The 16,405-nt window shown below is 39.1% G+C and overlaps 1 protein-coding gene across 1 annotated transcript in view; it reads right to left on the bottom strand.

Annotated features, from left to right (window-relative positions):
- Positions 1–16,405, bottom strand: part of FAT2 (FAT atypical cadherin 2) — a 75,885-nt gene that overhangs the window by 43,616 nt on the left and 15,864 nt on the right. Inside the window, exons 2-3 of the mRNA XM_087709428.1 lie at positions 12,856–16,119; positions 12,011–12,325 (exon numbers count right to left, since the gene is read on the bottom strand). Of these exons, the coding sequence (XP_087565554.1) occupies positions 12,011–12,325; positions 12,856–16,111 (3,571 nt within the window). The 5' untranslated portion in view covers positions 16,112–16,119. The remainder of the gene's footprint in view (positions 1–12,010; positions 12,326–12,855; positions 16,120–16,405) is intronic.

Below are 16,405 nucleotides of genomic sequence, written 5' to 3'. Positions count from 1 at the left end.
TTACCGTATATGGGGAAAACAGTCTTAAAAAAAATTGCAAATTATCTTGTTAATAAGCTTAACAAGTGCAATAGAAATTGTTGCAAATTATCAAAGAATTGCTAATTAAAGAGGAATTTGCAAAGAATATTGTATCAAGAAAACATAAATCACTGTATGCATGGCAGCCTAACAGCCTAGCATAACTCTATTGCTGGCGAGCATTTGGCACTGCAAAAGCAGGATCCTTGCTAAGAATCTGAACTGCTGTAAAAATGGCCATATGACTTGGTGAAAGACATCAGGGATGTAGACCTGCTATTGACAGAACACTGCATGGAGAAAAGCACATATAATACTGCTCCAGGGATTGTCCTGGAAATGTTTGGATTAGGGCTGCAGTGTGCAGGCATCACTTGTTCATTACTTCTCCCTGTTAGGGATTATGTTTTGCCTCCCATTATAAACTACTTTAAGATGAAAGAAAGCAATGTGTTAGGATAAGCTGCATTTAATGGACTTGTTTGTTCTATATGGTGTGTTGTTGTTGTTTTCATCCTACATCTGTGCATGAACAAAAGATCCCATATATATACCTGAATACAACAAGACCAGCATACCTACACCTGTGAAAATCTACGAAAACATACACACAAACACAGTTCTAAAGATCTTTGCTAAACATGGTTCTAAATAGTGTGCCATGAATCAGTGAAGGAAAGACTCAACAGATGATCTAAGTATATAGTGTGAAAATACACAGGTAGGACTTCAGCGTGAAAACAAAAACCTCCCTCTCAAATATTGTATGTTTTTCCCAATGCATATATGTAAACTGACAGCAGAATCAAACTTGCTCTGGAATGGAATGGCTCTTCAACAGATCATGGAGAAAAGCATGAATGTGAAAAAGAAAATTTACTGCATGTTTGATTTATAAAGGCATTTCCCTGAAAAATATAGAATTGCTGGCATAATTTATGGGAATGGAGATTAAAGGGTTTCAAATTTATTTATAAAATTTATTTGCCACCCATCTCGTATCCAAAGGCTCTGAGTAAAAAAAATGAGCAGAAAAATAATGAAGCAGTATAACACTGGATGTACCAGTAACCCTATTATGACAAATAGTCACATTATCTTAGCCATTGGAATCAGGATTGCCATTGCTAAGTGAAGTAATGTGTTTGTAAAGTTTGATGTCACTGGTTGCTGTCATAATCCCAAGACACATGGATCATTTTAGTTGGGAAAGGTGGGAATCCCAGGAAAAGAGCTTGGGAGAATCAGGGGAGGGTCGGGATAGGCCACATACAAGTCATGGAAGGTCTCAGGAGGGTATGAGAGGGTTAGGACGGGGGGATAGGTGTATTGGACAGTTGCAACTATAACAATCAAGAATGTTGATTGGTATGTTTTTTAGTATTCCAAAAGATAGCATTTTTTTATAGTATGCTTTATTCAAACATGCATACTTTTCTTGGTAAATACCTCCTAGATGATTAAAAAAAAACCCAAGCAGTTTTAGTTTTAGCTCTGGCTAGTAAAAAAAATATATGTTTAAAACAACCTAGATGAGAGTTCATAGGAAAAAATCAACACATGGAAGAATACTATGGGGGAAAGTTTTAAAAGCGTCCTTTTAAATTTGCCTCAATATGTATTTTGCACTAGTAGGAAGGAGGCAATCTGGTTTGGCTGCCTTGCGACTCCAGAGTGCCTCAGACACACACATAGCCACCACTGATTTCCTTACAAGGTCAGTTAAACACCCCATAATGAGATCTTAGAGCAATTGAGGTTAATTGTTAATTACACTAATTCCAAAATAGAGCTGTGGTGTTTCTGTTCCTGCCAAGGCATGCAAAAATGAAATGCATTTGCGTGTATTCCAGTAGCAAATCTTAGAAGAGGCATGAAAAAAGGCCCTAGACTAAAGCTAACTGGAATGAATACAATCATTTGTCGCTACAGTTTCTTGTCAAAAGGAAGGAAGTGTAGATACCAAACTATCTATCTGCTAGACAGACAGATGGTTTATAGGTTTATAGGTTTTATTGACATTTGTAGGCCGCCCTTTTCCCTGAGGGGACTCAGGGCGGCTCACAGAAAACCAAGGGAGGGGGAATACAACATTAAGACGACAACATATAATAAAATCGACACCATACATTCAATATTCGGGCGGGGTAACGGTCCTTATCCCCAGGCCTGACGGGCGAGCCAGTTCTTCAAGGCTATGCGGAAGGCTTGGACGGTGGAGAGGGTACGGATCTCCACGGGGAGCTCGTTCCAAAGGGTCGGGGCGACTGCTGAAAAGGCCCTCCTCCTTGTAGTTGCCAGCCGACACTGGCTGGCCGATGGAATGCGGAGGAGGCCCAGTGGAAACTGGAGATGCAAATTGTTAAAGAGAGGAGAGCCTATTTCTTCCCTAAAGAGAATACATTAAGGAATGGGCAAGGGGTTGCACTAGAAGACCTCTAAAGTCCCTTCTAACTTGGTTGTTCTGTTATTCCATTAAAAATCCTAATTTTTAACTTTCTTAATTATATTTCACAACTTCTAAATGTCTATTAAAAACAAGAAATATAACAACTAGGCATTCAGAAGGGTGTAATTACATTATTTCACTGGTCAGGAAATTTAACATGTTACTAAGTCACATTCAGATACAGCACTGACTGAGAGACGTATCCAGAGCTCAATCATGCTCTGCCAACCTTCACAAGTTACTTTACAAATAAAGTCCTGTAAAAAATGCCACATATATGAATGAAAACATTTATTCAAGTGTCTGGGAATACATTTTCCCCGTCTTCCCCTGTTCTATGTATCTAGATATCTGACTTATATATTCTGATGACAGATAAGTTTCCAGAAAAATTATAATGGTAACAATTATATAAGGTTGTTTACTCAATGCAATGTCAGTGTCAGGCCTGCAGTTATATCCCTTTTAGGATCTTTGGCCTGCCACACTCTCATTTCATTATGCTGTTTCATTAGTGTAGTAGTTGGGAGGGTGGAATAGAAAGGAGTAGAATTGTGGAATGTGTTGTCGTCATTCTTTTCTAGAAGCCCAAGGTCATATTTTGTCTCTGCACCTTTGCTCCTGACCGGAACCAGCTGAGTGGAGATGCCAGCGTGGAAGAAGAAGATTGGACCATGTGATGGATTTGTGGGTGTGGGGACAAGATCATGAACTTTCAACTGGGTGGGAATCCGATGTAACTTCCAGAATTGGGATTTCACAGATGTGCTAAGATGTCTGATTTATTAAATTGGAACTTTAAGGATCGTTTTGCCTTGGACTCTGATTTAATTCTACATGATACTTGGAACGCTGACAGTCAGGTTAGTATGTTTCTGCTTCATCCATCACCTATCGCCATATTAGATGCAGAAAATCAGTACATAAAGATCTATGACAGATTCATGCAAGCCTCAGCTGTACAATTTATTTGCCCTTTTTGGTGTACAGATTATGTGTATTTTGGGAATTCAATCAAAACATGTTATAAAAAGGGCAAATTTCTGCCCCCAACCCCCCCTTTAAATAAATAAATAAATAATTTGAACATCTGTATAACTACAAGCTAAAAATGATTAAACCCACGATGTCTTGTAGTGCTATTTGTGGAAATGCCCAAACAGTAAATTGTCCTGGACTGACATCTCTTAGCTGCCCTGTACCTGTCCTGTTCAGCTGATCATCACTCTTAACCAAAAACCTTTTAGCACACTGTTAAAATCCCAAAAGGAGCAGAACAACCATATTAATGCTTATCACCACTGGGATTACAAATGACCTGGTAAAATTAGCTATAGAGCATGAGACACCACCACTGTGTAATGGGATTTATTCTTTTTACTAGATTTAATCGTGTGTACTTCTTGAATTAATGTAAATGCTTTAAAGATGTTGTGTTTTTAATGTTTTACGGCAGCTTTAAAGAATATTAGTTGCACAATTCCTGTAAAACAGATATTGTCCATGTGTAATGGAATTCGTGTGTGCACGAGCAAGTGTGTGTGTGTGTATTGAAACACTAGCACTTGTGGAATACCTTCCTTCTGCTTCTTGTCAGTAAAGAAAACCAAGGGCATGCCTGAACAAGAACACCCTTGTTCTTGTTAGTCACCAAAAACATTCAATTTCACTTCATTTCTTCTGGCAAAGGCAGAGTTCAGGACAAAGCCCTGAAAACAAAACAAAAAAAGGCCTGAAAAAAAGTAAAAGTAAAAAAGGCCTGAAAAAAAAAGTAAATGGGACAAAGCTACTATTACCCTACCTAGCTTGAGAAGTTTAGAATTGATGGGGAAAAGGAGTAAAAACACAGGGTTTTCCCATCCCACTGCATCCATATTATGAATAAAGATGAAGTGTATTTTCCTAATGAAAGGATTTTCCTTTCAAAACAATTTGCACTGATTATCTTCTGTAATCCCATCATGTGTGTGTGTGTGTGTGTGTGTGTGTGAGAGAGAGAGAGAGAGAGAGAGAGAGAGAGAGAGGGAGGGAGGGAGGGAGGGAGGGAGGGAGGAAGGGAGGGAGAGGGGGAACTTCTCTGTTCAAAGTCTCTGAAGTCTTAAATTGGAGTAGTGGGCTTAATGGCCAGATTCTCCAGTATGTAAGAACAGTTTGTTTCTAGGTTCATAGTTGGTTGCATGCATACATTCAGATTGTGGGAGCAAGCAATCCCAGAAAAAAAAAAGAAAATTCAAACTTGCTTCCAAATCTGAATTTCTGGCATGGGCTAATCATCAAGAGTAGAAAATGATTGTGCTAGCAGTCTCCTAAGGCAGAGAGGACTCTGCCAACGTTGTTGGAAAGCTCAGAGAAACAGCAAGAAATAAGTTAACTCATTGAAACACTAAACAGCGCTTTGGGGTTTAATAGAAGATAGGTATCAGATATCAGGTGATCTGTAACTTGTTTCAGCTCATGTTCTAATGCCGCAAACAGAGAGAAACTGGTTCCTCACAAAATCCCATCTCCAACTTCATAGCACCTAATGCTTTAGCTACAACTACAATCTTTAAACTACTACAGAATTAGAACATAGTTACTGTGATATGACAAACTGAAGTGCAAAATGCTTATGTGCAGGACAGGTGCTTAAGACTAGGTGTATTAGTACTACTAATTAGTGTGGTAAATAATTACAGCATTTAGGTATTCATCGTAAACAGTGGTGGGATTCAAAAAAATTTACTACCAGTTCTGTGGGCATGGCATGGCATGGCTTGGTTGGTCTGACAGAGGAAAAACATCTCAATTCCCTCTCTACTGTAGGGGGAAGATTACTGCAAAATCCCCATTCCCTCCTGATAAGCTGGGACTCAGGAGGCAGAAAATAGATGGGGGTGGAGCCAGTCAGAGGTGGTATTTACTGGTTCTCTGAACTACTCAATATTTCCACTACTGGTTCTCCAGAACTGGTCAGAACCTGCTGAATACCACCTCTGATCGTAAAAAATTCTATTATAAATATATGTTATATTCATGCATGCTGTTAATAGCTAATTTATTCACACTGTATCATACCTACACATCATTGAAACACAGGACACAAGGGCAGCCTATTACAGTTCACTGATAACAGGTTGTGGGTCAGTCTGCATTCATGACATGGGTCATCTATTCATGAAGTACATTTTCTATTTAGTTCACCTAGATGAAAACTATACTAAAAAATCTCAAAAACTAGCAAGGGTATTTGGGTTAGAGGGTAGTAAGACTATTCCTGTTCCTCAAAATAACTACAGTTAAGAAAAAGTAAGCATTTTATTTGTGGGGGGGGGGGGAGAACCATGATCCCATCCTATATCATCCAATAATTTGCCTCCATTTCACAATTATTAACTTTAATTATCATACAAATAGTTTTCACACTTTTCAAGGCAGCATTTTTATTCCACTCACTAACAACACTGGAAACATCTTTCTGTCCCCTATTAAATATTTATGTCTCTGTGTTTCTGCCTATTGAACATGATGAGGGTTGAGTATCCTGAAGTATGTTCCAGGTAGACCTCTGTTCCCTCTGCTTTACTGAGTGGCAAGTAATGTAGCAATGCAAACTTGCAGTGGCAAGTAATGTAGTCCAAAATATTTAGAAAATGTCAGGCTGCCTACACAATATCCTGAAACTACCAGCAAATTCATTTTCTGAGTGCGGCTCTTTAATATTTCATATCACATAATCATAAGTACATAAATCTGAACATAAAAATAATGAAAATACAATAACATTTTAATTAAGTAAACATGATTAATATTAAAAATATGCATTAAAATGGGGAGATTAGAAAATCCATGCATAGACACTCCATCTATAACATTCACACAGGAAAGTTCTGGTTGCAGCCAAAATGTTTTAATTAAAATCAGAAGGAAAATTTTAATAAGCTTGGGTGAATCCCAAGAATTACAAAATTATCCTTCAGTAGATAAAAATCAAACAGAGAAACAGTTTAGTTATAATGCTCAATAAACTCAAAATACACATGTTTGGGGAAAAAAAGAAAAAAAGAATTGAATAAAGGTTTTTAGTTCACTAATTGATGTATTTTATATTGCAACACTTTTTGTGTCTCCAAATTCTGAAACCATTCACTTTTTCCCCTTTTCTTAAAAAATTAAATTTCATTTCATTTCATTTCATGAAACTCAGTTCTAAAACAAGTCATTTGCAAAGCACTACCGTATTTACAATTAGCATTGTTGACATTTGCTGCGGAAAAACAAGTTACATGGATAGAAAAAAAGACAGTTTACAAACTGTAATGTGTGAATATGTTTTGGTTAAAGAGATGCCTAACAATGAACAATTTCATCAACCACAGTAGATAAATGTTAAACTATTTTATCAGCCACAGCTGTGAATTTTAATTGAAAAATAAAATAAACAAGAAGTACCCAATGAAAGAAGTTGTAGGACAATGCAATACAAATCGAGGAAGCTGAAAGACAATTTAGGAAAGCAAAAGACTAACCTAAACGCTTAACTGACAAAAAGAAAGGAACTGGAAATTCAGACTGCCTGGAAGATCAAAGCCTCGCTTCTTTGCTGAATGGGGATAGAATGACTGTGTGCCTACTTTTATTTATTTTCTTATTCTACAGCATTCATATGCTAGCTCTTTTGCAAGATTCTGGGTGTCTCACAATAAGGTACCTTGATTTTTGAAGTCTAATTTGTTGAAAAAAACATAATGATTGAGTACACATATAAATATAAACCATGAGTGGGTTCATACATTGTGTAAATTAATAACAAATCAAACCATAAGTTAGTGTGATTTGTGATTGCAGCCACTGTAGTTACTTGATACTAAACAAAGGACCCCAAAACTAGAACTCCACAAAATATTCAATACAATTCTTAGGAAAAAATTAAGCTTACTAAGTACTCATAATATGTATAGTAGATAACATTAGTTATCATATATTACAAAATTCCTCTCTAATTAGAAACATATTATGTACCAAAGGTCTGTCCAATATACTTATTTCAGCATGTAGGAGTGCCTTATTTGTGATTTTCAGGCACTATGTACTTGGAGACCGAAGCACCAAAACCCAAAATCATTAAGGACTTAAAATATTATTACTAAAATCTTGGCATCTGAATTATAACAGATAGCCAATGCAATTATTTTAAGTATGATATTATGTGGATTCTAAAGGGCAATAGCCACATTGGACAATAATGTCACTGCTGCATTCTGCATTAGTTACAGTTTCAGAATCATTGTCAAGAAATATCTTTGTTCAGTGTTGAATATTGAATATGCAAATAGTCTGAGTTTGAATATGCAAATAGTCTTTAGAACTGGGGGGAAGGAGTGTTGAATATTGAATATGCAAATACCAGCTGCGACCTGATTGGCTGGTCATTTTGACAGTTGGTCTGAGTGCTAGTATAAATACCCTGACCGTTCAGGGAAAGTTCGAATCGCTGTCATCTCTGTCATAATAAAGATCTGTCTTGCATCCATGGCTCCTGCGTGTCTTTCCCTCACAACACACAATATACAATATTCAGCATCTTTTAGTAGTTTTAATGTGAAGTTTATGGGAGCATAAACTGATTTGCTTAATATGAGTTGTAACTGCTGGGACAGGCAAAGCCAGAGCTTCAATCTATTAGAGTCAACTTCAGTTTATTGGTCCTTAACCAACCTATTATAGTTTCTAGCAATAGCAATAGCACTTAAACTTACATATACTGCTTCACAGCGCTTTACAGCCTCTCTAAGCAGTTTACAGAGTCAGCATATTTCTCCCAACAATCTGGGCCCTCATTTTACCGGCCTCGGAAGGCTGGAAGGTTGAGTCAAACCTTTAGCTTGGTGAGATTCAAACTGCCAAATTGCAGGCAGTCAGCAGAAGTAGCCTGCAGTACTGCATTCTAACAACTGCGTCGTCATGGCTCTTCTACGTACATCCTAGTTAAAGACCTGCATCACCTTATTTAACTCAGATGTCAGAGGGAAATAGATTTGCATATCATCAGCATATTAATAGCACCCAGCCCAGACCCACAGTTGACCTCACCCAGCATCTTCATAGGAATATTAAATAATAATGGTGGTCCTAAAAAAAAAAACATCCTAGAAGCCACTCTCTGGAAACAAACTCCGAGATAAGAATAATGCCAGAGAGAAAATAACTAACTGATTAGGATACCATGATCAGAGCTACATTCAGGAAGATTAACAGAATTGAACTCCAGAGCATGTGATCTGATGCCTCAGATAGTTCTGGGGCTAAAATCCATGGCTGAAACCCACTACGATAATTTGGATAATCCAAATGAATGCATAAAAACTGATTAAGCTCTCAAATACCTTGATGAAAAATGGATATTTGCAAAGAAATTATCTTTAAATAAATACCACCGTCTCTTTTGACACAGAGAGAATGAATTCCTGATATAAGGAAGCATTTCCAACATTCTAGATCAGTGATGGCCTCAGGTGCCAAAAGTATGCACACATGAGCTATCACACATGCTCGTGTGCCCACCCCCATAATTTAATGCCCCCCGTGCCATGCCCCATGCACATGCATGTATGACCCCCTTCTGCTGTCTCACAAATGCACGGTTGCCTTTCTTGGACCCCCCCCCTCCAGAGGCCCTCTGGAGGGTGGAAAACAGCCCAACAGGCAAACCTGAAGTCCATTCTGAAAAACGGCGGAAAAACAAGATCAAAAATTAGCTGGCTAGGGCACGCATGCACGCTGGAGCTGACAGGGCAACATCTCACATTCTCTCAGAAATGGCTTCGCATGCTACCTGTGGCACGCATGCCATAGGTTTGCCATCATGGTTCTAGATCCACCTCATCAGTCTACTTCTTCCCGATTCATTTCAATGGATACTTAAACTTTACAGCAGTGACGTGCGGTGAGGTTGATACCTGGTGAGGCTCAGCGGGGGGGGGGGAATTTGCATCACGGGAGCAACCAAGCGCCCGGGTCTGCAGCAAAGGCGCTTGGTGGCTCCCGCAATGCAAAGTGCCCCGCTGCCCCCCCCGCTGTCCTGGCCTGCATCCGCTGCTTCTCCAAGCTCTGCCGCTGGAAGTCCCAGATCGCCTCTGGGGGAAGTCTGAGTGAAAAACAGAGCAAAGCTTCTCTGCGGCCTCCCGGCGCTGCCCAGAGGCTCTTGCAGGAGCACATGTCAGCGGCCAGCGGCCTGGAGCGGCCCCGGCTGTGAGACAGACAAGGGAGCACTTAAAGTAGCTGCTGCCGCTGCCACCACCACCACCCCGCCAGGCGAAAGAGGGGCGGTGGCGGCGGTGGCAGCAGCTGCTTTAAGTGCTCCCTTGTCTCACAACCGGGGCCGCTCCAGGCCACTGGCCGCTGACACGTGCTCCTGCAAGAGCCTCTGGGCAGCGCTGGGAGGCCGCAGAGAAGCTTCGCTCCACTTCTCACCCAGCCTTCCCCCAGAGGCAATCCGGGACTTCCAGCGGCGGAGCCTGGAGAAGCAGGCCAGGGCAGCGGGCGGCAGCATCGGGGATGGTGGGGCACTTACTTTGCATCGCGGGAGCCGCCAAGCACCCAGATCTGCAGCGAAGAGGCAGGCAGCCTCCTCCTTCTCGCCCACTCATCTCTCCTCTGAAGCACGCCCCGCCCAATGTAAGCGTGCTCAAGAAGACACGATTGGCTGCTTCCAAATCAGGAGGCAGGAGAATTAGTGCCTCTTTTCCATCTGAACTTCTTTGCCTTTTAACTCTTTATTAACTTTTAGAAGGCGAAAAATTCCTTATGGAAAAGAGGCCCTGAGTTCTCTCGCCTCCTGCTTTGGTTAACACTAAGCAGACACCAAGCCACTGTGACCTGGAATCTGGTAGCAACTATCTTGGCTTTAATTATTTTTTTAAAAAAATTAAATTTCTTTCTTTTTCCTGAGGAGACTGATGAGGCTCCGCCTCCCTTGCCTCTAGTGACTGCACGTCCCTGCTTTACAGAATGATAGCCAGCATTCTATAGTACAGAATCCCCTTTGTCATAAAAGAAGTTCTATTAGAAAGTACCATGACTTCTTTATTTGTCCCCACATTGCATATAATAGGTAAAACAGTAACAGAGTTGGAGCTCATCTAGTCCAATCCCCTGCTCATGCAGGAGACCTGTATTAGGGATTCGAACCACTGGTACAACTTAAGATTTCACAACCCCTCCTTTAAACAATAAGGCCTCTTTGTTGTAGATGTCTTGTCCTCCATATATTGGTGGAGGGACGGAGGAGCAATGTTGTCAGATTGAAGGAAAAGACTATCACAGAAGCATGCCATCTTTGTTAAATAATGTTCTTCCCTTGTAAATGGGGAAATCTGAAATAAAAGGAATCTAGGAATTCAGTGTTTTGATGATCACTTGTACAATTCTACAAGTTGCACAATTTATTCATAGGATTGTAATCAGTAATGGTTCATTTGAACTATATTTGTTTTAAATGTATCCTGTATCATGTTAGGTAGCAGTCTGGTTCCCATATGTATGTTCATCAAATGATATCTAAAGCATCAATTATATCTAAAGATACAACATAAAGTATTAGATATAGGAAAAGATAATTGCAGACTAAATTCCACATACTAAATTACTTATCCATTAGCTATGTGTCATCAATAATTGACATTTCAACTGACAACAGTTGAGGCAAAGTAAATATGTGCAGAACTGTTTTGTGATCAACTCAGCAAGTAAATGTTTAAGACTCAAACTACAAGATGATTTGCATCTTCAGAAAATTGAAAGAAACGGAAAAACCTCTTTAGCATGGGTGAAGCAACATGCCTCCCACTGATGAGATGAGCCACAAGGCAAAGAGAGGAAAACAATGTTGTTTACCAGTAGCACCATGGCCATTGGTCCTGACCCAGAACAAGGTTGCTAACCTCTACCTGAAATAGTTTTCTCCAGACTGGAACCCTTTATGTGAGTTGTACCATATGGACACAACTCTCAGAATTTCTGGATAAAACCAATGCCAACATTATTCTATTGTTTTCTTCAGTTCAGTAAAATCTGATCCTGAAGGCTCTAGGCAGCTACCAAACTCATCATAAAATGAAAATATCTATAAGGGGGGAAAAATGAACTGTAGGAAGTACATTTCAAACAAATCTGACCAGGACTAAGTTAAGAAAATGCAGTATTAGCATTTGTCTTAAAATTAATATGCCAGGCACAAATAGATAAATTTAAAGGAGAACAGCATATGAGTAACATAGAATTTTAACCAGGATTAATTACCATTTCTCAATATCCTACAATTATATGAGGTATCAACTGCTTCATCTTAATGGAAGTTCTAGTAAGCACTAATGATTTTGTTTTTTTCTTAATTAATCTTCCTTCTGCAACGATCAGAGAAATCTAAACTAAAAACAGTATACATTTTTTTCCAAGCAGTATGAACATACATTGAATGTCAAAATAGTGAGCAAGAGAAACTAGAGGACATTTCTTATACACTAGGTATGTCTTTAAAAGAAAACTGATATAGCACCTTACCAGTGAATGGATTAATAGCAAACAATCCTTGATGATTTCCATTTATGATGTGGAAAGTCAGTTTTCCCTTTGAATCAGTATCTGGATCAACAGCTTCAACTTGAAGGATGGAAGTATTGGCTGGTGAATTCTCCAAGACAGAGGAATAAAAGACAGGTCTGGACATCTGAGGTGAATTATCATTGATGTCACTGATTTCAATGTAAATTTCAACCACAGAAGACAGGGGGACTGATCCTTGATCAACCGCAAGTACTGTCAACCAATAATGAGAGCACAATTCTCTGTCGAGTGGCCCCATGGTAAAAATAAGACCTGAGAAAAATAGAGTATTATATGGTTTCCAGTGATAAGAACAAAATTAAATACATTTTTTTTTTGAATTAGTGGAGTTTCTCTTCTGGAACTCTTAAAACGCAACTTAATCTATGAAAATGTTCTTCTTTATAATGACTATATTTTCAGTTTCTGCAGACTTAAATCTATCCTACCATATAATGCAAGCCATATAACTGATCCAATCTTATCATTAAACAAACAAGTAAAGAAAAACATGTTCTATAAAATCAGATCCATCTGAAAATCCTGTGTGTTCTTTTGGGAAATGTATATAATATAGCCTTCCACTAACTCGCTAGTATATTACAAATAAGCATGCATTCAAGTAATGTATGCCTCCTGCAGAATTATTTTTTGTTTCAGGCAGGCAATGTTTATTGTATACTAGAAGGCTCATGATAGTTAATACCAGAGAAAATAATGATAAATCAAAATCTTACATCAAATAATAAGTTACCATTTAACCACCGCTCTTCTATTCTCCCCCTACAATGCCCCATTATTACCTGTGTCATTTTCAATGTTGAAGAGAGCCATGCCAGATCCCTCTCTGATGAAATACTGGATTTGTCCATCTTTTCCTCTATCACTGTCATGAGCTACTACTCTCATCACAGGTGTCCCTTCTTGGCTGTTTTCTTTCACTGATCCTTCATACACAAAAGAATCAAAGGAAGGAGGGTGCAGATTTTCATTAATGTCCAAAACATTTATCTCAATGTAGCAGAGAGAAGAGAGAGAATAGGGCATCCCAGCATCACTGATCTTCACAGAGAGATTATAAAAGTCCATTTTTTCATAATCCAATTCTTTTTCCAATGTTAAAGACCCTGTAAATTCATTCAGATGAAACATATTTTCATGATCACTGATCAGACTGTATTTCAGCTTTCCCTCGGAAGTAATATCTGGATCAAAGGCTTCCAGGAAGAGGAGGGTGGTCCCCAAAGGCAAGTCCTCAGGAACGTTCATCTTGTTCAAGGCTGGGATACAGAAGGGAGAATTGTCATTTACATCTTCCAAAGAAATAACCAGATCAGCAATTGCAAAGAGTTGATGACCCTTTTGTGGCTGGTCTCTAGCTTCAACTTTTAATATGTACTGAGGCTCCAATTCTCTATCAAGAGTAGCAGTCACTACTACTTCTCCAGTAACACTGTTGATAGCAAATTTATCACTGTGTGAGAGAAAGGAATATTTCATTCTGCTGTTATCATTTGTATCAGCATCATTAGCTGTCAACACAGCAACTGTTGTACCCATTTTTACGTCCTCTGGTATAGTTATTAAATATCTGCTTTGCAAAAATGTAGGTGCATTATCATTTTCATCCAGAACATTCACAGCTAATAATTTCCATGTTGACTTCTGAGGACTGCCGAGATCATATACGGTGATGTTAAGCACATAGAAACTTGTTCTTTCATGGTCCAAAGGAGAAAGTACCAGCAGCAGACCTGTTTCTGTGTCAATATCAAAACAGCTCTCCTCATTTCCTGAAGAGATGACATAGACCATCTTTCCATTAAAGCCAGCATCACTGTCTATTGCTGTCAACTGAGCAATGGTAGAGTTAACTGGGGTTGTCTCTGGTATATCAATAGACCGTGGAAAGGTGTCATCAAACTGTGGTGCATGATGGTTTATAAGATATGTATTCAAGGAGGAATCTTCTTCCTGGTGGTCTGGAGATGGTGAGTCAGCAAGATGGATTATGGTGCTAGCCAGTTCCTTGAGCACCCCCGTTTCCTCACATTGAAAAGAGAGAGAGGTTTCTTGGTTTACCACAGTAATATTTATACATGCTGGGGACGCAGTATTATTTCCATCAGTAGCACTTATTTTGAGAGTGTAGGAGATTGGTAGGAGTGACTGGTAGTGGAGATCCTTGAAATGTGCTCTAAGGGAAATAACACCAGACACAGGATTCAATTCAAAAAACTGTCCTTCATTGCCAGACTTGATTTCATATTTTATGGGATTTAGTTCATCCCGATCGATGGCTGAAACTGTGAACACAGAGTGCCCAATAGGTAAATCCCATGGAATGCTTCCATTGCAGTTAATCTTCTCAAATACTGGCACATTATCATTTAGGTTATTCAGAATGAGGGAAACATAAACTTCAGTCTGATGACGAAAAGGAGATCCTGAATCTGATGCCCAGATACGCAAATAATACCACCTCTGCATTAACTCATAATCCATTAATTTAGTAGTAGATATGACACCTGTAAATGGGTCAATGACAAATGGAACAGTTCTCTGATTGGCTATGTTGTATGTAATGAAGCTGTTCTCCCCACTATCATTATCTGTAGCCTTTACTGAGAGGACACTTGAGCCAGGAGGCAGATTTTCATTGAAAGTACTGAGGTATGAAGACTGGGTGAAGCTAGGAGCATGATTGTTGCAATCAACAACGTCAACAATAACAGTGGTAGAAAGGTGTCTATAACTGGCTGTAACTTCAAATTCAAAATGAGACTGTTCATGGAAATCTATTTGTTTTGCTGTAGTTATGAGACCAGTTTGTGGGTTGATGTTAAAGTTAATGCTATCAGAACTTAGTTTCAGCATATATTTTACATTTTGGAGAACTGGAGTAATTTGAACCATGGCAACATGACTTCCAGGGGGCGCAAATTCATTGAGTTGGGCTTGATAAATATCTTTTTCAAATTTGGCAAAGGTATATTTAGACGGTTGTATTTGAACAGATACAGTCTGGGAAAAAAGAGGTGGCTTGTTCTTGTCTTTAGCCTGCAAGCTGAGATTGAAACCAACTGGACTGTTGCTCCAATTGATCTCTTTGTCTGACACTATCATGAAGTCATCACTTCCCATGTATGATCTTATGGCTCGGAAATGCCCTCTTGGGTCTCCATCCACAATATCAACAGAATCTACCCCAGATCCCGAGCCATCAGTTTTTACACTTAAAGTAGCATAAAGGAGCTCTTCAGCAGAATCAACTGGCTTCACTGAAGCAATAACAGGAGGTTTCCTGGTAGATGGTTCCACCAGGATAGTAAGACTAGCCATGTTTCCAAAACCATTTCCTTCAGAGATCTTCCTCATTCTGTCCACAGCCAAGGCCTTTAACTGGTGCTTCCCTCTGTGGGTAGCATTCAGTCTCACAGCACTCATGATTATTCCACTGGTGGGATGAATGGTAAACAATTGTGACCTTGTACTTAGTGCATAATAGAATCCTGCATTCTGGCCAATATCAGCATCTGTGGCACTGATCAAACCAATCGTGGTTTTTGGAGCTGTGTCTTCCTCAACTGTCACTTTATAAGAAGGAGGTGAGAATAGAGGCTTTAGGTCATTTCTGTCAAGAATTTGGACCAGTACCTTGGTCCATGTCTCGTAGGCAAATGTTTTCTCTGTGGCATGGATTATTAAAAGATACTTGTCTTTGAACTCCCTGTTCAACCGGTCAGTGTTACCACTCCTGGTTCTAATTCTCAAAAAACAGAAATCTCCAACAATATATTCCTCAGCTTTAAAGAGACCACTAGTGTCCCCAGAAACTATTTTATATTTGATATCCCATTCTGGGTCTGTGATGTATATGCCCATTTTGACATAGCTCTCCATGTAAGTTTTGGGTGCTGAGTTTTCATAGATTGAAGTGTTATAAAGAGGATAGGTAAAGTGTAAAAGGGATCCATTGCCTTTCTCCAAATTCCCATCACAAGCCAGGAAGAATGCTAAGCAGAGGGCAACGTTCACAAAAAGCTTCCTTGGAGCCATTGCAGAGCCTAAATGGAGGAAAATGAAAACAAGAGAGTGAATGGCTTTAAAGAAAGCATAATATAATAACATAACGTGACACCTAAGCTACATATTTACTATTTACTATCAAGTTCTTCTTTTTGTCATTTTTTAAATGTTAAACAACATAGATTTATATTTCAGAAACCTTTTCAAAATAAAAAATCAGGAATAGTTCTATTTTCTATTTTAACTATTTTAATCTCAATTTCTAAGCCAGTATATTCTGCATGTATTTGACTGCTTAGGAGTGCTGAGTTGTGACCCTGTAAC

The sequence above is a fragment of the Thamnophis sirtalis genome, unplaced genomic scaffold, assembly GCF_051295495.1.
Source record: "Thamnophis sirtalis isolate CommonGarterSnake01/CBP01778 unplaced genomic scaffold, rThaSir2_p1.2 scaffold_3, whole genome shotgun sequence".
NCBI classification, from domain to species: Eukaryota; Metazoa; Chordata; class Lepidosauria; order Squamata; family Natricidae; genus Thamnophis; species Thamnophis sirtalis.
The sequence above is the reverse complement of the archived record's forward strand: the minus strand, read 5'-3'. Positions and strand labels throughout refer to the sequence as shown.